This window comes from Polistes dominula, unplaced genomic scaffold (genome assembly GCF_049000335.1).
Source record: "Polistes dominula isolate Pdom_NZ unplaced genomic scaffold, Pdom_raw_medaka scaffold_35, whole genome shotgun sequence".
NCBI lineage: Eukaryota > Metazoa > Arthropoda > Insecta > Hymenoptera > Vespidae > Polistes > Polistes dominula.
The window spans coordinates 2115395-2137927 of record NW_028300968.1 but is presented as its reverse complement, the minus strand read 5'-3'; the positions used below and the strand labels follow the sequence as shown (position 1 = coordinate 2137927).

The 22533-nt window shown below is 29.3% G+C and overlaps 2 protein-coding genes, 1 long non-coding RNA gene and 1 other non-coding gene across 7 annotated transcripts; 2 read left to right on the top strand and 2 right to left on the bottom strand.

Moving 5' to 3' along the window:
• Nucleotides 1–131: 131 nt before the first annotated feature.
• LOC107069835 (organic cation transporter protein-like) lies at nt 132–14292 on the top strand. Of its 3 annotated transcripts, none has more exons than XR_016176802.1 (11): nt 132–483; nt 4114–4400; nt 4512–4615; nt 4688–4842; nt 4918–5086; nt 5171–5493; nt 5577–5881; nt 6133–6269; nt 11652–11777; nt 12067–12477; nt 13700–14292. XR_016176802.1 is itself a non-coding variant. In XM_089173264.1 (9 exons), the coding sequence occupies exons 1-9, from the start codon at nt 462–464 to the stop codon at nt 6513–6515; spliced, it is 1539 nt and encodes a 512-aa protein (XP_089029390.1). In that variant the 5' UTR covers nt 132–461; the 3' UTR covers nt 6516–6649. The 3 variants fall into 3 exon arrangements, 1 of the variants encoding a protein (XP_089029390.1); XR_016176803.1 differs by having other exon boundaries at nt 12067–12253; nt 13700–14222; XM_089173264.1 differs by lacking the exons at nt 11652–11777; nt 12067–12477; nt 13700–14292 and adding an exon at nt 6479–6649.
• LOC107069834 (epoxide hydrolase 4) lies at nt 6786–9402 on the bottom strand. The gene is made up of 6 exons (XM_015327468.2): nt 9193–9402; nt 8422–8546; nt 8006–8281; nt 7772–7929; nt 7429–7683; nt 6786–7339 (listed from the first exon to the last, which is right to left on the bottom strand). The coding sequence occupies exons 1-6, from the start codon at nt 9400–9402 to the stop codon at nt 7161–7163; spliced, it is 1203 nt and encodes a 400-aa protein (XP_015182954.1). The 3' UTR covers nt 6786–7160.
• LOC149032376 (uncharacterized) lies at nt 8845–11374 on the top strand. 2 transcript variants are annotated; one of them, XR_016176804.1, is made up of 4 exons: nt 8845–9080; nt 9209–9464; nt 9692–9937; nt 11197–11374. It is a non-coding gene; the product is annotated as an uncharacterized LOC149032376 (long non-coding RNA). The 2 variants fall into 2 exon arrangements; XR_016176805.1 differs by lacking the exon at nt 11197–11374 and adding an exon at nt 10675–11190 and having other exon boundaries at nt 8846–9080.
• On the bottom strand, nt 11682–11763 carry TRNAL-AAG (transfer RNA leucine (anticodon AAG)). The gene has a single exon. It is a non-coding gene; the product is annotated as a tRNA-Leu (tRNA).
• Nucleotides 14293–22533: the final 8241 nt, after the last annotated feature.

Below are 22533 nucleotides of genomic sequence, written 5' to 3'. Positions count from 1 at the left end.
AGACAATTTTTAAATTTGTGGTAGATATGTCATACGATTTATGAAATAATTATTTTTAGCACTATTATAGAACACTAACATATTTTATATGCTATTACATTAAATATTTTTATACGTAATAATAGATTAAAAAAAAAAAAAAAAGGAAATGGATCAGTAAAAAAATGAATTTTTATTGATCTTATTATTAGTATTATATATTTTGTATTTAATGTGAATATTGGAATGAAATGAATCTACATAATACACACGCATATGTACATTCTTTTGAAGGTTGCTAATTAAAGGTATCTTCTTTATCGACAAAGTTTCGAGTGATTTACTATCTTGTCGATAAAACAGCTCAGAAACTTTAAATCTCTTCAGTCTGCTTGAAATCATTGAACAAGCGGTACATTGAATTTTGACGGTAGTCAATATTAATTTAAAATAAGAGAAGAAATTAACTGAAGAAAAAGACAATGTTGGATAAAGCATTTAAAGGTAAATAGTATAAAAATAAATTGAGATAATAGTAAGGAAGACGAATTTCGAGGTTGCGTCTAAATATAAATTCAAGTTAGGTACATAAATCGCGTGTGTTTCATTGCATCACCATTGAGATGCTCGCATTCAGAAAACTAAACGCCGATTATTTGGATTATATTAATTATTTATTATTCAATTGTGTTATATTTATGAAATAATCCTTCATTTTTCTTTTTATGCGATATACGAATTTAACACTTTGCCCTATGCACGATTCTCGATGTTGGCTAATCCGCGCTACTTTGCGGTACATTTACAGACCCTCGTACTATTTAATACAGCTTTGAAATCAAGTAACGAATTTTAATAATATTGAACTTATATTAAATATCAAGTAAACAATATTTGTAATATTTAGAATTAATTTGAATATTTTAAATTTGAATTGTATTAAATAAGTAAATTAGACCTGGACAAATTGTAAAAGCATTTCATTTTTCATTGTACACATGGATAAGTTTGTAAAATGTATATTAAATAATTCACTGCTACTTGTAATCCAAAACGCGCATCTTCTTGTGACGAATTGGTTCAATATCATTTTCGTCGCTTGAAGATACGATTATCAATAGATTTTTTTTTTTTTTTTTAAGATTTAACTGGTGTCAATGTCTCTGAAATTCATATACCGCATAAAAAAAAAAATTCGTCCTAAAATAAAATCGTATAAAAAAGGACCACACAAAAACAGGTTTCACTGTACAATGTTGCCCCTAGATGTTGGCATGCTGTGTCGATGCACCAACGACACGGGATTAATATACCTTTTGAAAATTCTTATAATTTTTACATTAAGTTTGCGTGAAATAATTAGAAAAATATTCAAATACAAATCAAAACAAAATATAAATACAATCATTTAATTATAACAATGTCTACAAGAATTCTGTATATTTTTTTCATTGATAATCTGTTTCATCAAGAGATAAGTTAAAAAAATGTTTATTCGAAATAATATCTAATGATAATGGACAGGAAGAAGAGATAAAGAAAGGGGAAGAAGAATACAAAATTTCTCTTTTTTATTTTATATGAATTAACATTGTATTATTTTAATGAAGGATATAAGTTACAAATAATGTAACTAAATGATAGTTACAGTTAACATTTTTCTAATTAATTATTATGTAAAACTAAGTTCATTTACAACTCTTTTTGTTGGTTTAATATTATTAATATTTAAATATTATATTTTTAATACCCTTTTCTAATTTCAAAGTCCATTTCATATACTTGTGTCAGTATTTTTTATAACCATGATTTCTTTTTTTCATCCCTCATAGTTTCTCACTATTTAATATTACTCCCCCTATCAAACACAATCAAATATTTTTCTTCTTCTTTTCAAATTAATTATAAACAAAATTTTCCCACGATACCATTCCCATTTTTGTCTCATTATCATATTTCATTTTTTTTTTTTTGTGAAAGTTTGCATGTTCATCTGTTCTTATTATCACTTTTAACAAATTCATCCCTAAAAAGTAGGTGAATCATTTAATTTATCTTCTTACGTCTTTTCAGCTTTAAAAAAAAAATCTTTTCCTCCTTCCTCATTCTTTACTAAACACCATCATCTTGATCTTTTATATTTATAATTTAATGTTAATTACTTTCCTCTTAATGAATTTCTTCATCATTTTCCTTATTTCTTTGTTTAGCCAAATAATATCACCTGAATATACACAAATCTAGATCTTTTCCTTTCCGTGTATTAATTTCTTTAATTTCTATCCTCTAATTAAATATCTTTTTTTACATTTACGATTAAAATGATCAAGAGGATTGGATTTCCTCGTTTCATTTCTTCTTTCTTCTAAGACAGGGATCGGCAACCTGCGGCTCGCGAGCCACATGCGGCTCTTTGGATATGAAGCTGCATCTCTTTAATTCCATACGCCAATATTATTTTATCAAAAAAAAAAAAAAAAAAACATTTAAAAATCGTTCTGAATTGATTAATGAGAATTAGGCACCGATTCTATCTTTCAGCTACTGAGAGATGCGAGTACTATTTATTGTTGGCTAGACAACATTTTGTGGCTCTTTTTAAAACTTTGAAATTTTGTAAATTGTTATTTTTGACTCTTCCGATTCAAAAGGTTGCTGACCCCCTGGTCTAAGATATTGTTTGATCTTTTTATCAGACTGTTTTTTTCGACCTATTTAGTTATTATCATAAGTTTTATCAATTCCTATTCTCAAATATTAATACAGGTGTCAAATGTAGAAGTCAAATACAGGTTTTAGATCTATGAAGTAATAAACATATAGTTTCTTTTATTATTATTATTTTTTTTATTTACAATTAGTTCTTTATCATGTTATAGATTGAATGTTTATACTTCTGGTAGAATATTTTCTTCTATTTAATGTTTTTCTTCAATTTTTCATTTAATAATATCGTATAAATTGTATAAGTTGTATTTATAGTAATAAGTATTTCTTGAAGGAAGCATTTGTTAGCATACTTTTAGAAGAAATAATTTATTTATTTTAGAGTTCTAAATTCATATCTAAAGTTTGACAATTTACATTCCGGAAATACCTTGCATATAGATCGAATTTTATATCGCATTTTATATCTCATTTAATATCGAATTTTATATCTTACGATATGAAATAATTTTTTTTTTTTTCCAATAATTATAAATATATCTTATCGAAAATATAAGTCTATATTTTTCTATATTCGAAGTACATAATTTAAGATAACGTTGGAAAGAGGTTGACACAAATGTAGGTTTGACATTAAATTATTATCTATAAGTTTAATTTATTATCCTAATAATAACTCATAGATCAGTACAAATTCAGTAAATATTTTTCAAAATTGATTTTCAGAATAATATTTTGTATTTAATTAATACATATGTTGTTAATTAAATATACAGAAATAATTAACGTATATACGTTACGTAACAGTTAATTATTTCGTTATTTGGTTTTTTTTTTTAATTTTTAATTTAAAACATATTTTTTTTCTTTTTCAGTAATGAATTTAAAATTGTAAACGCAATAGCATTTGTATTCATTAAATATAATTATCAACGTTTGTTCTTATTTTTCTTTCAATAAGGTATACAAATTTAAATATGATAATAAAATATTTATATATATAATATTTTTATATTATATATTATTTCATTTTTAAAATGTAAATTACCATTTATGTGTGAAAACATATATCACAATAGCATAACACATTTGTATATAATAATCTTTTAACATTAAATTATAATAGTTATTTCTTTCTGATGGTATACCAATTTTAAAATACAATAGATAAGAAAACACGAATGAAATATTAATTTGTAAAATATATAGTCGAGTATGAGGTTGACTTATTTACGCATTAGGATCGTATTGCCTTCATTGCGGTTTAGGTTTATATAGTTTGATAAAGACCTTGAGAAAACGGCAGGGTAGTGTCATATTTATTGCAATCTGTATAATAGAGATATTGTCGTTTTTAACGAAGTAATAACTCGAACGATTTAGAAACAATTGTTCTTATATCCAATTAAGCACGTACCTCATAATAACACCGTTTTGATAATATGCAAATTTGTTATTCATTTATAGATCATATCCCATTGGATGTTATTCAAGATGCAATGGGTGTTATGGGTCCTTGGCATATTGTTATTGCTATAGCACTTTCTCTTGTCAAATTCCCAGTTGCTTGGCATCAACTCTCAATTGTATTTTTAGCACCCCCGACTAATTTTTCTTGCATATCACCCGAATCCTCAACTAATGAATCCATGGTCATGAAATGTTATGTTAATGTTGATAACAACGGTACCATGGAAAAATGTAATAAATTTAGATACGATAGAAGAATCTTTCGAGAAAGTATTATAACTGAGGTTCGTTCAATATTTTTTAAATCAAAATAGTATACTTTTTATTTTTTATTATTTTACATTTTTTATGAAAAGGTATATATGTATGAATTTTAAATATTGTTTCTTTTTTAGTGGGACTTAGTTTGTGATAAAGAACAATTAGCAAATGTTGTACAATCATGCACGATGTTGGGCGTACTTCTTGGTAATTTTATATTCAGTTCGGTGGCCGATAGGTATATCAATTATTAATTATTTTAAGTGTAAAAATAATGATATATTTTAAACGTTTAAAATGATATTTTCAGAATCGGTCGTAAAAAGCCATTAATGATTGCAATAGCCTTGCAATCGATAACAGGTGTTATTAGCGCTTATGCTGTATGGTTCGAATTATTTTTATTTTTTAAATTTTTATCTGCAGTAGCTACGGGTGGAACTATGTTAATTAGTTTTGTTTTATGTAAGTTTCCTGTTAGTAATTTATAACAAAAATTGTAAACGTTATTATATTTATTTTTTCTTATATTTTTGGCAGTAATGGAAATTGTAGGAATCGAATGGCGATCGGCCGTATCAATCCTGTTTCATGCACCATTTATAATTGGTCATTTAACTACTCCTCTTGTATCTTATTTAACACATACGTGGCACAAATTTCAATTGGCTATTTCAATACCAGCGATTTGTTTATTATCTTATTATTGGTAAATTGAAATAACATTAAATCTATAAAGTATATATAAATAATTGAATAAAAAAATGATTAATATTATTTTAAACAAATTTAGGATAATTCCAGAATCACCTAGATGGTTACTTGCTGTCGGTAAACCGGCCGAAGCTGAGATTATTTTATTAAAAGCAGCTAGACGGAATAAGATTCCGTTAGAAAATGTTAATAAAGCAATAGAAGAGTACGATAGTCAAAAATTATCTCGGACAATAGATAAAACTAATTACAATGTCACACATTTGTTTAGAACGCCTAATATGAGACTTAAAAGTATTTGTATATTTATTAATTGGTTCTTTTGTGGTAGTTGCTTTTTTGGATTAGCACAGTATATGGGACACATTGATGGAAATATATTTATGAATGTTACTATCTCAGGTAAAAATTTATCTAATAATAATGTTATTCAAATTTATATAATATATTATATAATAACGCATTTGTATTATATTATTTTACAGCTGCTCTTGAGTTACCAGGTACCCTTATAGTTCTGTGCTTGATATCACGAGTATCACGTTTAAAAATATTGATGGGAGCAAATTTTTTGACTGCATTGAGTTTAATTTTAATTGTAATAATAAACAATCCAAATGCTACGCTTTATCTAGCAAGTATAGGAATCGCTGGAAACGCTATCAGTTTTCCAACCATATATTTATATAGCAGTGAAATATTTCCTACCGTTGTTAGAAATAACGGGGTTGGTGTTGGCAGTGTATGTGCTAGATTAGGAAGCATAGTAGCACCTTACATTGCTACTCTGGTAATATAATTTTTAATATTTTGTATATTACGCGCGCAAGCATCTGCACATGCGCGTTCATCTGCGTATATACGTGCGCACGCATCTGAGCATGCGCATGAGTACACTTCTAGGCATGCGCGTGAGTACGAACCTGCGTATACGCGTGCGCACGCGCCTGCGTATACTCACGTGCATACATCTGCGCATGATCGCGCGCATGCGCACTGTATGTAAATATGACATTGTTTCAACTATGTTTATTATTACAGGGAAAAGTTCAATTTTGGTTACCACCTGTCGTATTTGGATTAGGACAATTAATTGGAGCCGGTCTTTGTCTTTTATTACCAGAAACAATAAATTGCGAATTACCTGAGACCATCGAGGATGGTGAAAATTTCAAAAAGTAGGAACTATAATATAATTAAGAATTAATATTTATCATTTTTATATAATAATTTTATATTACATATATTTACTTTGTATAATAATAATAATAACATATATATACATATATACACGTATAATTTATTTTTTTCGTATATTAATTATTAATATGTATATATATGATTTTATTATTTTACTATCATATATCTTGAAATATTTTTATTATAGACGAGCTTCTGCGTTAAATGCATCTTCAGAACTATAGCAATATTTGAAGATTGATTTAATAGTGCAGTTAAATACATTCACAATGAGTATTTTAAACGAATAGAGTGATTTAGTTTGAAAAGTATTCAATTGATTTATATTAAAATATTAATATTTTAATTATATTGAAAACGTATTTGTTGATATTTCTTATTCCATAAAGTGATTTACAATTTTATTAGAAAGATCTGAGATAATACAGATACATTTAAAAATTGGATTTCTATGCATTTAAAAGTAGTTATGTTCTTCATTCAACACCTAAACGTTTTAATCTTGTTAAAGAGATGTATATCATTGTTTTATTTTAAATTATCATATACAATGTAGTTTATAAATTATATTATTTTTGTCTATATATAATTTACAATATTTTTTGATAAATGATATATTTTGATTTAAGTAAACAGATCTTTACATAATTTTATATACAAATCAACAAATTAATAATATTTTTACAAGATTTTTTAATAATCATATTATAAAACTCAATTTATGAAATTGAATCTACGTACATTCCATATACAAAAATAATAAATATGATTAAGTCAGCCTTTTTTTTTAAAGTATGATACATGAATATTAAAACATGTAACATTGTTTAACATAATTTGTATTTAATATATAAAAAAATATTATTTATTTAATGTGTAGTGTTACCTAAGTAAAGTATTTTATTGGGTAAAACGTTAATTACCCCGTTTGTTTTTTTGTGTACAGCATCAAACATTTGATTTCCATATTTTACAGTACTACTTAATGAACCTAGCCAAGATGACATCATACTTTTGGCAGGAATTTTTTCTAAATTATTTGAAGTACCTATAAATATTTAATAATTCATAAATTGTCATTTAATTATTTACTTATTCATAAATATTGAAGTATCAATCATTAAGTAAAAATCATACCTATCAAAAATTTAATAATTGCTTTGTTTACATCATCTGGTTTTTCTTGATGAGGGAAATGATGTGCTTCAGTGATTACTTTTACACTAAACTTCTCCACATATTCTGAACTCTGGACTATACTTTCAATCATTACAGATGGGTCTTCATTACCAACTATCAATAATGTATGAGTAAAAAGTTGTTCGCTTACATCCATATTTAATCTTGTAAAAGGAAGATTACGATAATAATTTATTGCTCCAGTCCAATCTTCTGTTGTAAAAAAAAAAAATATATTAATTATTGTTTTTTAAATTGTTCAATAGGATATAATTACAGTAAATATTAAAAATCAATAAACCTTTTCTGCTAAAGCTATATTTATATGCTTCTACATAATTATTTTTGGGACTTGTATTTTTGACTTTGAGATGTTGGAATGTATCATTAATAATCGATAAATCTTCTTTCATTGCATCTATCTCTGGTAAAATTGGTAATCTACTAAAATGTACCCATCTGTAAATGTGCAAACAACACAAATTTATTAAACGATTAAAATCGAGAATGTATAACGTAATTAACATATACTTACTTTTTATCAAATACGGTATTTTTCGATATTTTTTCCCAATACAAATTAGGATGTGGACTAGAAATAGCAATAAATTTATTTATCATATCTCCATGTAAAGCAATCATATACCATCCTAAAAGACCGCCCAAATCATGGCCAATTATACTACACGTTTTAACATCAAAAGTTGATATAAATTGTTTCAATTCGTCTATTATAATTTCAATCTTATAGCAACGTTTGTTAGATGGTTTGTCGCTATCACCAAACCCTTTCAGATCAATAGCCACTACTCTAGAAATTATAAGAATAATATTAATAATTTTAATAAGACAATTGATAATTGTATTAATTAAACCACTCATTTGCTAAATTGATTGAAAAATGATTAAAATTAATCGCTTTGGCCTATGAACAGTTCAATTATCATATACCTATAATATTCTGCTAAAGCTGGTATTTGTTCTCTCCAAGATAACCAGCAATCAGGAAAGCCATGTAATAATAAAAGAAGTGGTTTTTCTACGTCTCCTGCTTCTACATAATGGAATTTTACACCCTGAGGAAAAGAAAACATAATTGTAAACTTGATTACTTTCATTTTTCTCCAATAATATTTTGATAAATATGTCTGAGTATAAGTAATCTTTTCAAATTACGCGCGTTTTTAATAGTACCAATAGAGTCATATGATCGATTTTCTCGATCGATATAACCTTAAAAAAAAAGAAAAGAAAAATCCTAAAAGATAGCTCATTATTTTCTTGTTATAGTAATATTATAAACAACTACGTAATTTTAGTCTTTTATTAATGAGATAAGATGTAATTAAACTACATTATTATTTAGTTTTATTTGACTTCATAAATCGATCGAAATATTATCGAATCAAAGTTCAATATGAAGTTATTTGCACATGTCTTTAGACGACAAATAAAATTCACATTCTTTCGATTATCGAATTGATCAAACAAGATTTCTTCAGAGAAAAAAAACAACTACGAATATTATTTATTTCTGAAAAAGTTAAACTCGTTCTAAGTTTCTTATCGCGAAGGTCAAGTAAAGCAAATAAAATTTAACAGCGAGTTATGTGTGTTTTATTCGTTTGTTTTCAATACTTGTGTTATTCCATTTATCCATTTTTTAATTTCGTTAGATTAATCAATTAATAATAATAATAATAATAATAATTAGATTCTTACTTTGATCTTCACGTAGGAATGTGTGCCAAGATTGTTGTTGACAAGACATGGTGGTGGTTTGTCTCTCTGTTCTAATATGAAGAACTTTTTAGGATCCCAAGCCCATTTCAAGAATCTTTTTACTATCAGATAGAGACCATAGACGAAGGATAAAAAGTGTAATTTGATGATTTCCCACGTTGATATGTGTACAATCCTGTCTGTGATCATTCTGTGGCGGTTTAGGCAAAAATAATGAAGAAGAATCCTACTCCAAATTCCTTCCTTTTGAGGTTATTTTTTTAAAATTATTTTTACACTTATTTATATTATGTTTTAAAAGTATTATATATTTGTTATTTAGATAAAAACTGTTATTGCAATATTTGTAATATATAAATTTATATTATTATTATTATTATTGTGTATATTATCTATATTGTTATATACATATATTATATTATTTTTTTTTATCTATGTGTTTTAAAAATATATATATATATTTTTTTTATATTTATAGATATTTTTCAAGATGTTTTGCACATTTCACTGGAAACTTACAATTTAAATTCCCAATATGAATAATTTAAAAAATCATGGCAAAATTTATGATAAAATAAGATAAATTATTATTAATTAAATGCACACTAAGAGGTTAACGACATTAAGTTTTCTTCTACGTTATAATACTTCGAATAAAGTCGATTGAATATCACTGACCGATTCACAATCATGGAAGAGCACGAAGGCCATCTTTAACACTTAGGTACATTATTCTTATCAACAATAATTCACACTGTTAATGCTAATTTATCAAATGACGAAAAAACATTTCTCTCATTCGTTTTTTAATTATTTTTATATTCTTTCAAAAAAAAAAAAAAAAAATATGAATCAAAATTTGTCTCTTCTTTTTGGTTTCTTTTTGTTAATCAAATTTAATTTACGTAATTAAATAACGTAGGATAATTTTAAACATCAAAGATTAGTTCAAAAGTATCATCTTTCAACGATTTACAACGATTAAATGTTTCGACCTTCGATGAACCATATGAAGCATGTTCTTCCCTCTCTTTCTCTTTCTTTCTTTTTTTCTTTCTTTCTTGCTCTTTATCTTCACAAATTTCTGACGTAAGATAGTGTGATTTTACGTTTTACGTGCATGAATCATTATACTTTCTTAAAATTCTATATTCATTCAGGAAATATCTTTGTCACGATTTTTATCTTCACGTAGATGATATCTGATTGATAGTTAAATATCGTTTTTTCTCATAATTGTAATATCTCCTTGTTAGTATTAAATGATTGATATATTTTTTTTTTTTTTAGTAGAAACCTATGATTTATTATTAGAGTATGTAATTTTATTTTTGTCGATCTTCGTAATCAATTATTATTTTATATTTTATCTTCTAATATTAATTTCATCTTTTCAAAATGATAATTCAGATTTGTTTCAATATTTCTTCATATTTAATTTTCTGTTTATTTTTCTTTCAGAAAGTCCCTTGTAAATTTGCAATTTTTTATTATTGGTGTACAATGAATGTTACCATAATCACATATACAATAGAGTAAAACTGGTTGCTCGTAATGCAGGGGCTTTTTGTGAAACGAATATTTGTAACTCAAAAGAGACAATCTTTCCGTGGCTTTAAACATCATATATTTCATGTATCAACGTTACATCTCTTTATTTGAAAAAAACAAACAAACAAAGTAAAAAAGTAAAAACAAACCCTCGGGGGTTTAGAGAGAAAAGCAAGGGTAGAGTAGAATATGCGAGCACACAAGCAGGTTTTATACATCAAACGATTCGATTAAAATCTCATTTTGTTGGTTTCATTCGGAAGGATCCTCGTTTATTTTCTCGGCTCGCTTGTTTGCCACATCCGATGCTTCGGGCTATATCAACTTTCTCTCTCTCTCTCTCTCTCTATGTTACTATTATTACATTTTCTTAGTCGGATTTTCTTTTTCATTTCATACTGGTATTCATTCCCGATCCGTATCAACGAGCAGTTTAACGATCAGTTAAAACGATTACAAGGGAATGAATTAACGAAGCAAACGAAATCATTTCAAATTTATTATTATGTTTCTTCAAACAGAGAGAGAGAGAGAGAGAGAGGGGGGGGATTCCCATACAACTCATAAATAATAATAGGTAAATTTTCATTGAAATTGTACGTTAATATTTCATTGTCTTATATAATAGTTACTATTTATAAATAATATAAATCTTTACTTTAGTAAAAGTTGGATTTTCAAATGGATTATATTCGATGTGATGATTGAAAGTATTCTACATTACCGACGTTTAAGAGATCATTGTTATCTTATGTAGGTAAAAGTATGACAGCGCCAATGTCGGAATTTTTTTTAAAACTGGATGATTGCTATCTGGGGTTTTTTTTTTTTTTTAATCATCGAGGGTAAAAAAAATATAACGTTTTAAAAATTAATATTTTTTACAGATAAATTATGCAAAATAATAGCAAAAAAATTGGCAGCGGTGGGATTCGAACCCACGCCTCCGAAGAGACTGGTGCCTTAAACCAGCGCCTTAGACCGCTCGGCCACGCTACCTTTTTCGAATTTTGGTGACTAGTATTTTTTTTGTCACTAGCTTGATTTTCTTTTGTTTTAATCACCAAAAAAAGAAAAACCTTTTTTGAATGTTGGTAACTAGTATTTTTCTTTTCACTAGCTTGCATTTCCTTTGTTTTAATCACCAAATACTAAAATAAACTACTAATTACATATTCATTATCTTTATAATATCAAAATATTTCTGATTATACTTATACAAATATTTTAGAGTAAATATGAATAATAAAATTTTGTTTAACAGTGAAACAAATATTAACATCTATTTTTTTATATTTTCAGATAAACGTTCAATGTCCAATGCCCGCCATTGATAGGTGCAATTATCAAACAGTTTCCATTCATTCATTCTAAGAAGAGAAAACAATAATTAGACATAAATCATACATAAAATGATAGGAGAGTTTCTAACGTTGACATCTGCATAGATTTATTTCTACTTTCATCGATAACGCACGTGTAGAGATATGTATGTATATAGAACTTCATATATATGAAGATTAGAGATGAGATAGAAGAAAGAGAGAAAGAGAGAAAGAGAGAAAGAGAGAGAGACATATCTGCAGTTTGTCGGCCACATGTCGTGGGCGTAGGTATCGTGGTTTAAACAAAGGCAGTCCCGGGCGGAGCTTTTCGATCCAGGAATATTGCGCATGTGCAAAGTAAAGAGTTTTCGACCCGCGTCACGTCCTAGTGAGTAGAACCGGCTGCTGTGGGATGTATAGAATAAAAGCGACGAGTGAAATGCGAAGGATAGATAGAGAAAGAGATAAAGAAAGAGAGATAGATAAATATATATATATATATATATATATATATATATAGAGAGAGAGAGAGAGACAGAAAGCATTTCTGCATTTCTTTTTTTCCGCGTTACGACGGCCATTTTGTTCGTCAACTTAATATTCGCCGCTCATTTTCCATCCCGTCCCACGGGCAGCTCTTGTAACTCTATATTCGCACGATGAAGCTCAATTGTCGCACTGCTAGAGGTTCTTTATTTCCCCTCCACCCCTTTCTTTTCTTTATCATTCTATCCCTGTTTTACAAGAGAGGATCTAACTCTATACCTCTGCTAATCGAGTCCAATTATATCATCGTTTGGTGAGACAACTCATTGTTGTTGTTGGACAATTTTTCAGTCGGATTAGTCATCGATCTGTTACACCATTACCGTTTTCCATCAATGACAGGTGGTCTTTGAAAATTGAAAGTTAATCCAATCGAAAAGTCCACTCTTTGAATGTATATAGTTATACACTGTTTAGACAATGCGTTGTGTATATGTATGGGGGATAAATGGTAGAGGGCTTCTGTACTGACGATAAACTTGACATAGAAGTTTCCATAGACTTCATAGCAAATAGACTTGGTTGGTTATTATGTTAGAAGTTGTGACATGTATCCGATAAAAACCAATAACTTTAAACTTGAAGTCGTTCGAAACTTCTTTATCATGCTTTTCATTTTTATGCCTCGCACATTAAAGGCTTAAAAAGTATTTATATTGTAGTATACTTAATGTATATGTATAGGTACGGTTTTTTTTTTTATTAAGATTACTTTATCAAGGTGATCAATAAGTAATATTGAAATTTGTAATAGTTACATGAACAATATAAGAGTTGTATTTAGTTAGTAGATAAATTTATAAAATGTTATATTATTTATAATATTTTATATTTAAATATACATATAATAATAATAATAAATTTAGGGTATATTATATTTAATTATTAAATATATATATATATATATATATATTATAATAATAAAATAATAATAAATAATATCACAAAGTTTGTGATACAAATTTTGTGTTAAAGTAAAACTTCCAGACAAATATATTGATATATGTAAATACATAGAAATATGTATAAGTATTAAAAATAATTATGTATTTAATATATTGCAGGGTGTCTAATTAATCGTAGTCAAATCAAAACACAAAGTCGTCAAGCGAGATGGTTAGTGATGTTAGTGAATGCTGCAAGTCGCAGGAAAGCACGAAGTGAGGATGCATCCCCGCGGTGAATTAATCATTTCAACAGCTGCTGTCGCATTAGCGACAGCGGATAAGACAAATGAACGTCGTGGAGCTTGTTAAGACGTAATCCGAGAGATGCGTCTCCCGCTTCCACCTTGTACCCTCACCCCACCTCACCCCGACGCCATCATCCTCTTCCGTTTTCTGCCATCGCATCCCTCGTCTCATCTGGGATTAGTCTCCGGTATATTAGGTCGCCATTTTGTCTGCCGATCCTTCTTTGTTTATTGTTTACGATCGATCTACCTTTTTCTTTCTTTTTTTTCTTTTCATTAAATTTTATCTTATTTAATTTAGCGCAAATCAAAATGGCAAGAAAAGAACAATTTTAAAATTAATTAGATGAATGTTTATGACGTCATTTTAAAGTAAAAAAAAAGAAACTATAGTTTTAAGTGTGAACCAAAATTTCTTTATAATTTTATGTATTTTATGAAAGAGTGTGTTCTTTTTTTTTGTTTGCAATGCAACCGATCACAATATTTTATAAAATAATCCCTAGTAGCACAAAATATTGAATACATATGTATTTAGTATTAAAAAGAAATTCAATGTTTTTTTAATATTAAATACACATGTATTAGTACTTAATTTAATTACTTCAATTATATATTTATTACAATACAATACTTAAATTAATACATACTTATTTAATACATACAATACTTATACAATACTTATTACAATACAATACTTAAATTAATATTTAATATTAAAAAAAGAGATTCAATGTCTTTTTAATATTAAATACACATATATTCAATATTTTGTGCTACTAGAGATTATTGTCCTTGCAATGTATAATTACATACATAAAAACTAATTCCCTATAAAGTTGCATTAGCATTAGTTATAATATTTATATATTTATATCGTTTCGTTAAATATTCTTGTCATTTTTATTTCTAAATATTCTTTTATCAGTTTATATTTTAATCACGTATTATATTTTATATTTATTTCCGCGTCGATCCTTCTTTATTTATTATTTACGATCGATCATCCTATTTCTTGCTCATCTTTTTAGCTTTCTTATTTTTCATTACTTCCATCTACATATACATATTTTAGATTCTTTACATTTTTATGGGACTTACAAATTTCTTCCTTTTATCAGTTTTTATTCGAATCACGTGTATCGGATTTACATTATATACTTTCAGTGCCTGTATTCATTTAAAAACCAAATGGAATATCTATTATGTAGATATCTTTGAATAATACGGTACATTAAATTATAATTTAGATTTCATTTTAGGTCAGATAAGATTTGTTTTTTTTCTTTTCCATTATAAAGAAGACTACGTTATTACGTATGGTAGTTACAATACATACAATTTTGTCAAGTTTGAAGATACCATCGTTGGAAATATTTCTCCCACACTTGAAAACCTTTTCTTAGATCCGAAAGATTGCATTTGACAATACTTAGGAAGAAATTTCGATGACAGATAACGTCAATGCGGGTACCGTTGAAGTTTACCAAACGAGATAAATCATTTTGAGTACTATATTAAGATCATCAGCTGCTATTTTTGTATGTACACAGATAATTTTATTCTAAACTTATGTTAGTTAGTTTATTATTATTTTTTTTTTTTCAATAATTTCTTTCTTTTGTTTCTTTTTTTTTTGGAGGTGCATTAGGAGGAAGGGTGTTTCTTTGTTAAGTTTCCATCTAGACTTAAGAGATTACTTTTCCAGATTCGCCAAGAACAGTTTTAATCAGAGTATAAAAGTTCATCGTAAAGCTGGATTATGCGAGTCGATATATATATAGGTATAGATCGACTTTTCAAACACAAGTACGCCGACGTTCTTTGGATCTACTTCGCTTTTGTCGGACCGAGTATTGCGCCTCTCCATTTTGTCATCCCCTAGTGGAGTTTCAATGTTGTAACCATGGAGACGTCGCGTTTCCGCAAGGGGAATGTATAAGGGGTGTCGAGCGTACGTAGGCAAGTATGGTGTGTCTGCCATTGTTAAAATTCGTCCGTGTATTGCGTGTCCAATATCGATAATGAAAATACGATATTGAATGAAAGTACGATGAAATTGCGATCGTTTAATGGTATCATTTGATAATGTTTCAATAATAAAAAAAAAAAAAAAAAAGAAAAAAAAGGAAAAAAAAGAAAAAGAACAAAAAAACATTCACATTTAAATATTTATTTATCAAAAAGATCATATAAATTCCTTGCAACAGAATAGCTATGAAATATTTTATATTGTACTATGAGATAACTAATTTGATTCTACTTTATCTTATTCGCAATTGACAGCTGAATGATTGATGAGAAAATTTGCTCTCGGGCCCGTCAACCTTTCAACGCTTAACGGCGTGTCCTCGGCGTTAAATGGCCAATGAGTTTCATAGGAGCCATTAAGAAAGGGGTCCTTGATTCGTAATGAGACTCTCAAGGAGAATCTTATGATTATCACCCATTAGTATAATAGGGTAAAGCTCTAGCTCAACTGTATCTATTCAATGTTTCATTGAAGAAAAAACATGCCTTTATTATCTTACTTTATTATTTTTAAATATATAATTTATTATTTATACGTTGGTATAATATATTCGCATCTTTTTTGAAAATGTTATTGAGAATTATTCAATTTTCTTTATCTCAGGCGAATGAACTTGTAAAAGAGAAAGAAAATGAACAAGAAAAGAATGGAATGAAAGAGAAAAAAAAATCATTTTGATCCTTCAGGAACGAAGGGAACGTTTGTTAGTTCTGGGCCATGTCACGAATGCAATTAGTGACTGATTCGCCAAGCACTGGGAAGTCCTTCACAGTAATAGCGAAGGGCTCTTCAAATGTTCAAGTACTCTTCCGGTAGCGACTGCATTTTGATTTGCGCCCCAACGTACTGCCTTAAAGTGCAACTTTGCTTTACTGCAAACCAATGGGAGAGATGGGCATACCTTTAACGGTCTTTGCTCTTTTATACTTGTGAATTTGTTATACTTTTAACTGTTATGCTAAGGTAAGTTTAACTTGTATCTACAATTGTATTTAATTACGTTCATTTGTTTGTCTAGAATTTTTATTTATATTTTAGGTATGACATATACTTTTCTGTGATTGATTTAGATCCGACGGAACATGTATCTTTATACTGTATAGATTAATATACGATTAGAATGAAGAAATTGTAAAATTATTTTTGTATAAATTGTTGTTTTGAAAAATATGTGAGAATTACTTTATATTTAATTAGCTTATATACAATTGTTTCATTCTATTATCATTTAAAACGATCCAACGTTTTGACAAATAATATTCGTATTCAGAGAAATAAGTTTTTTTGACCTTATACAGAAAGAAAAAAAACCCGGGCGTATTTTTTTCTTTTCGATGACGATAAAAGTTTCGTCGAAGAAACTGTTTACGGGTACGGGAAAATCGTCGGTGATGCTTTAGAACGCCTCGTTGTAACCAGATTCCCATTAAAGCAACACCTTTTGTAGCATGGAACAGCATTGTGGTAACATTATTGTCCGTGGCAAGGACGCATTATAATTCATTGTGTTGTTCTCGTAGCTTGGATCATTCAAAAGGTGCCTAATGCGACACCTGGTAGGTGTAATGTTGCCGCCATATTCTATTATAAGGATAATTTGATACATATCGTGAACGAAAATCCTATAGAAGTTTTGTCGAGACCCTGTGATCCTCTGAGTGAAATTGTTACTGTATATATATAAGTATTATATGTTAGAAAATTACTTATTTAAAATAGGCATATCTTATGAATATTATTTTACAGGACATAGAATAATAAAATAAATGAAACTTTGGAAGATTGTTTGGGATATTTTCAAACGTTGATTTTCAATGAAGACTTTAAAACTCAACGATGGATTTAGGCGAGCAGCAGAGTTTACTATTGCTGAGAGAAGTGATCTTATTTATACGTTACGTCTAAAACGTAACGTTGGTATCTGTATGAGAGAATCGTTGCTGCTAGGATTTTGGTCACGTAGAAACCTGGTAACGAAGTTAAGCTGTGGAAGCTCCTTCCAGGGATGGACCTTTCGTATAACGTGTCTCGATTCCAAGAGCCCCATGTACAGAGAGCCCATAGAACCAAACTCAATATGGTGGAGTCAATTGGACCGCCCGTACTTTAGGGGCATCCTCTCTCTCTCTCTCTCTCTTTTTCCACTCTTCTTCGAACATATTCGCTTGGTCGTTTTCTCCCCTTTCTCTCTTTCTTTCCACCCTCTTTTCTTTATTTCGCCCTCTCGTTCACATAATGGAGACACAATCGACTTTGAAACACAATCGATAGTTACCAAGTCCATCGAGGAAAAATGTTACTATGCTTTTGAGTTCCTTTCGAATGACACATACACGATCGTTCTGATGCTCGTGTAGTTAAACCCCTATACGCCATTAAGATATACATATTAACGTGGAGAATAATAATGGTGGTGGAAGCCATTTTATGTTCTTCTACGAAAAACAAAACTTATATATATTATTTAAGTAAATACATATATTAGGTTGGCAAGAAAGTAATTTCGATTTTGTAATGTGAAATAAAACTCAATTGTTTCTAAAACTAACAGTTGTAAACAAAATTACACGGAATTTGTTTCTATAGCAACCTAAAAGTGTCAACTACCAAACCTCAAAAGAACAAAATTCTAACTTTAACAAAATAATAACGAAACAAACATAACTTTATCTATTGGTGCAAGCCAAAATTACTTTCTTGTCAACCCAATATATATATATGTATATATATATATATATATATATGTATATTTATTTTTCGTATTTGATAATAAAATGATCTCTCATTTGATTTATATAGAATTTGTTTGAAATATAAAATTGTAAAGATTTTGTTGAAATAAGTTTTATAAATTATTCACTAACGATATTTAATTTACATATACTATATATATATATATATATATATATATATATATATGTAGATATGTAGATATGTGTTTCAGAGAGGATTCAGTAGGAAGAAAATTCGATCATCGGCATTGGATTTTCATCGGTTGGTCTCTCTTCGTACCGTACAGGCGGTGAACGTATTTCTCGGAAACGAACGGTGGAGTTTAAAACGTCGATCGTCACATCACATTGCCATGGCGACGGACGTCGACGTTTTACACCCTTGCGCTCGCTCATTTGTTTGTCATTTCCTCGCGGCGACTCGCGGAAACAAAGGACGAGAGGCACGAAGGTACGAAACAAAAAGCAATCCGTTCGACGACGACGACGGCAGCAGCGACAACGGCGGCGAACGAGCAAACGGGTTGGGGGGGTGGTTGTTGATGGTCGTGGTGGTGCTGGTGGTGGTGGTGGTATTGGTAGTAGTGGTAGGTTGTTGATGGGGATGCCGTTGTTGTTACTCGTCTGCTGAGGATAGAACAAGGGTCCGGAGTAATGGGACAAGGGGGGATGGAAAAAGCGAAATGCCGTGAATTACCTGTTCGGAAGAGAACATTTCGCCGTCATTTTTATTTCGTTTCCCGTTGAAAACTCAACGTTCAACCGGAAATCGCCGTACGACTAGCAAGCAACTACTACTACTACTACGTTTCTAAACTTGGCATACCACTTGTTTTATTTCAACTATCTTTTTATTTTTATTTTTTCTCGGCCAGGTCTCTTTTCAATGTTACAAATCTCTATCGCATTTACGAAAGTTAGGGTAACTATCGTTGTTTATTTTCTAGGAAAGGGTGAAAGGGTGTACTACGGTATCCAGTATCTATTATACAGTTATTTTTACATTTCTACTTTATTCTTTTTTCTTTCTTGTTTTTTATATTTCTTTCTTATGATTGAATACACATTCCAGGTATTAAATCACACGTGCAAAGTAACGAGATACCTATATCGTGATTCGCTTGAAGATTCTTAACAAGAATGATACTATATCTGTCGCGAAGGTCGAGATATTGTCGTAGAAAGGACAGGACGTCAGCGAAGAGAAAGACGTTGAGTGTGTACGTCGACTCGTTAGCGACGATGACTTCGACTTTTCAAAGCCGATGGCCAAGGCTTAACCACATATTTCCCTCTCACGGTAGCTGAGTGTCGATTACATATGCCCTGGATATAAATAAAGAAGGCATAGAAACTCGTCTACGCTACAATTTCTTCTGTCAGACGAAATTTATTCCATGTGCTTTCTTTCTAAATTGACAGTCATTGCTGGCGTTTCTTTTTTTTTCTTTCTTTTTTTTTCTAACTAAGGTGATTATAAATATCCTAAGCGTTCGAATACCTTGATTTTATTTTTATATTATATATATATATATATATATATGTAGGCTTTTTATTATTCGAGTTGGTACTAAAGCAAAATTGATTTTATATCTTTCATTAGTTTCATACTTCTATTTTTTTAAATTGGATATTTTATTCGTTTCATTCTATATAGTATAATTATATTACAGTATATATTGTATAAATATGTACTTAATAAGATTATATACACCTAAACATTTTATTACTATATTATTATAATAAAAAAAATATTAGTATAAATATAATTATGCAACATAACTTTATACTCTTATCTATACTACATATATATACCAATTATATTATATTATAATATTTACAATATTACAATATTCTCTTTAAGTATTTATTAAGTAATTATATTTTTTGTATAGATACATAAAAATTATTATTTTTATATGTATTGCATTAAATAATAATATTCAATATTTGTTCTTATGTTTGTAGGTTAGCAAAAATTGGTAAGAGAAAGTCAAGGAACGTCGTTGATTATTTCATCGATAGTAGTCGTTGAAATATGGCGTGAAGTAATTAACACTCGCATTATTCACGGTAGGAGGAGACGTTAGAACCCCTATAATACTCTTCCTCTCGTTCCGGATAACCAAGCGAGAGACCCATTGACTTCGTTCATTGATTTTACGTCAATCTGCAAAGAGCACCCTTGCGGGCTCTTCGTGATGCGTTTACCATAAACGATAAGGGCTGTACGAAGTTAGGTGTGAGGTAAGGGCTCGCTCGACACACCCCATGAAAGTGAAATAGAATAGAAATGACCCCCTATGGGACTCGTATTAGAGACACATGGCTAGGCGACAAAGCTTCAACAACCCTCTACAATCTTAGCCATGTATACGATTACATAACGTTACGTGCTTTCCACCCCTAGAACGTTGGGGTTGGTACGAGGGTTGGAATATACACGCGCAACACCCCTTAAGGGGGTCCGAAACGCCATTTTGTCTATGAGCCATAATCGTTAGATCGACATTTTTTTTCTTCTTCTTGTTGTTATTGTTGAAAAAATTTTATTATTTCTTTTATAATATTTTATATATTTTTATAATAATTTTGTTGTTGTGTGTGTATGCATTAATTTTCTTTTATTATATTACTAATTTAGAAATTATTTTATTAATAACATTTTAATTATGTTTTTGATTGGTGTATACGTATGTATGTTTAAATTAATTATTATTTATTGTTAGTAGAGTGGAATACGTTTGTAGAAATGATTTTTACAATAATTAATTTCTGTTTCTTAGAATTTATTTTATTATATCAAATGATCTTTGATATTTTTTGTTTAGTGAAGACGAAACTTATATTGATGTCAATGGTAGATCTTTGCTGATTCCTATCGGAAACCTCAGGACACCTGTTGTGTCACCTGACGACGAAAGATAGTTTTAGTTTCGCGTTATCGCAGCGGTCAGTTGAGTGAGTTTTCGTGTAAACTCGACGTATTCGGTTCGAAAAGGTTTGGGTAACGCAACCCAGACTAGACAGAGGTTAATTTGGTACGAGCTGTAATCCGTCTCATCCGTCGGATGAAATTCCAGGACCCTACGGGATGGACGAATGACAGAAGGCTTTTGGATTATTGCCTTGCTTTACTGAGGATTATATCGAGTGTGAAAACAAAAAAAAAATTAATCGACATTTTTTCTCACTTTCGAACATTAGATAATCAAACTTTTTAATGAAGTTGCTCACTCGGGTTTGGTTTTTTCTATTCGTCACGAATATATTTCTAATTTTTACAGTTTAATAAAAATAATATAACGTGGAAAACACACACACACCTATTGTATTTAAATAGATAAATATTAACCGTGATAAAAAAGTTCTGTAGATTATTTTGATGTTAAAAATGTTGATGCAAACATTTGGAGTAAATTGAACAATGATAATGTGTTAGATTAATCGTGCGAATGTAATAAATATTATATTTATTTATAGGTAGTATATATCGTGATAACTCTATAGAAAGATGAAACTTTGTACAAATGAACATTTATTTTCTGTTACAGTTTAATCAACGTTGGATAGTCGCTGCTGCTGCTGCTGCTGCTATCTCCATTTGCTTTAACCGGAATGCAAAGACGTGCATGGGATTGTGATGTTACTATTATTCGCCTCGATAACGTTTACGATACGCATATAGTCTAGCATATATCGTATAGGCTGGGAGGGGTCGGACCAGAGCGTGCCGGCAGCTCGTCGTTAATATAATGGCGAAAATGGCAAAACGGGTCGACATCACGTAGAGGTAATTCGGCACGCGTACGCTCGTCTATCAAATTGATTTTCACACCTAGTGTCCTTACAAGGGCGTTTATTTCGTCACGTTCAACGAAACGATGGATTGTGTGTCATCGTTTATAGAGAAATACGCGATTGACAAAATATTTTCTTTTT

Excerpts from the sequence above, each read along its gene's own strand:
- LOC107069834 (XM_015327468.2), bottom strand. The coding sequence starts at position 9,402 with ATGATCACAGACAGGATTGTACACATATCAACGTGGGAAATCATCAAA. Across the intron at positions 7,930-8,005 it reads AATACCGTATTTGATAAAAA|ATGGGTACATTTTAGTAGAT; the intron begins GTAAGTATATGT and ends GCACATTTACAG. Across the intron at positions 7,340-7,428 it reads AATTATTAAATTTTTGATAG|GTACTTCAAATAATTTAGAA; the intron begins GTATGATTTTTA and ends AAATATTTATAG.
- LOC107069835 (XM_089173264.1), top strand. The coding sequence starts at position 462 with ATGTTGGATAAAGCATTTAAAG. Across the intron at positions 484-4,113 it reads GTTGGATAAAGCATTTAAAG|ATCATATCCCATTGGATGTT; the intron begins GTAAATAGTATA and ends ATTCATTTATAG. Across the intron at positions 6,270-6,478 it reads GATGGTGAAAATTTCAAAAA|ACGAGCTTCTGCGTTAAATG; the intron begins GTAGGAACTATA and ends TTTTTATTATAG.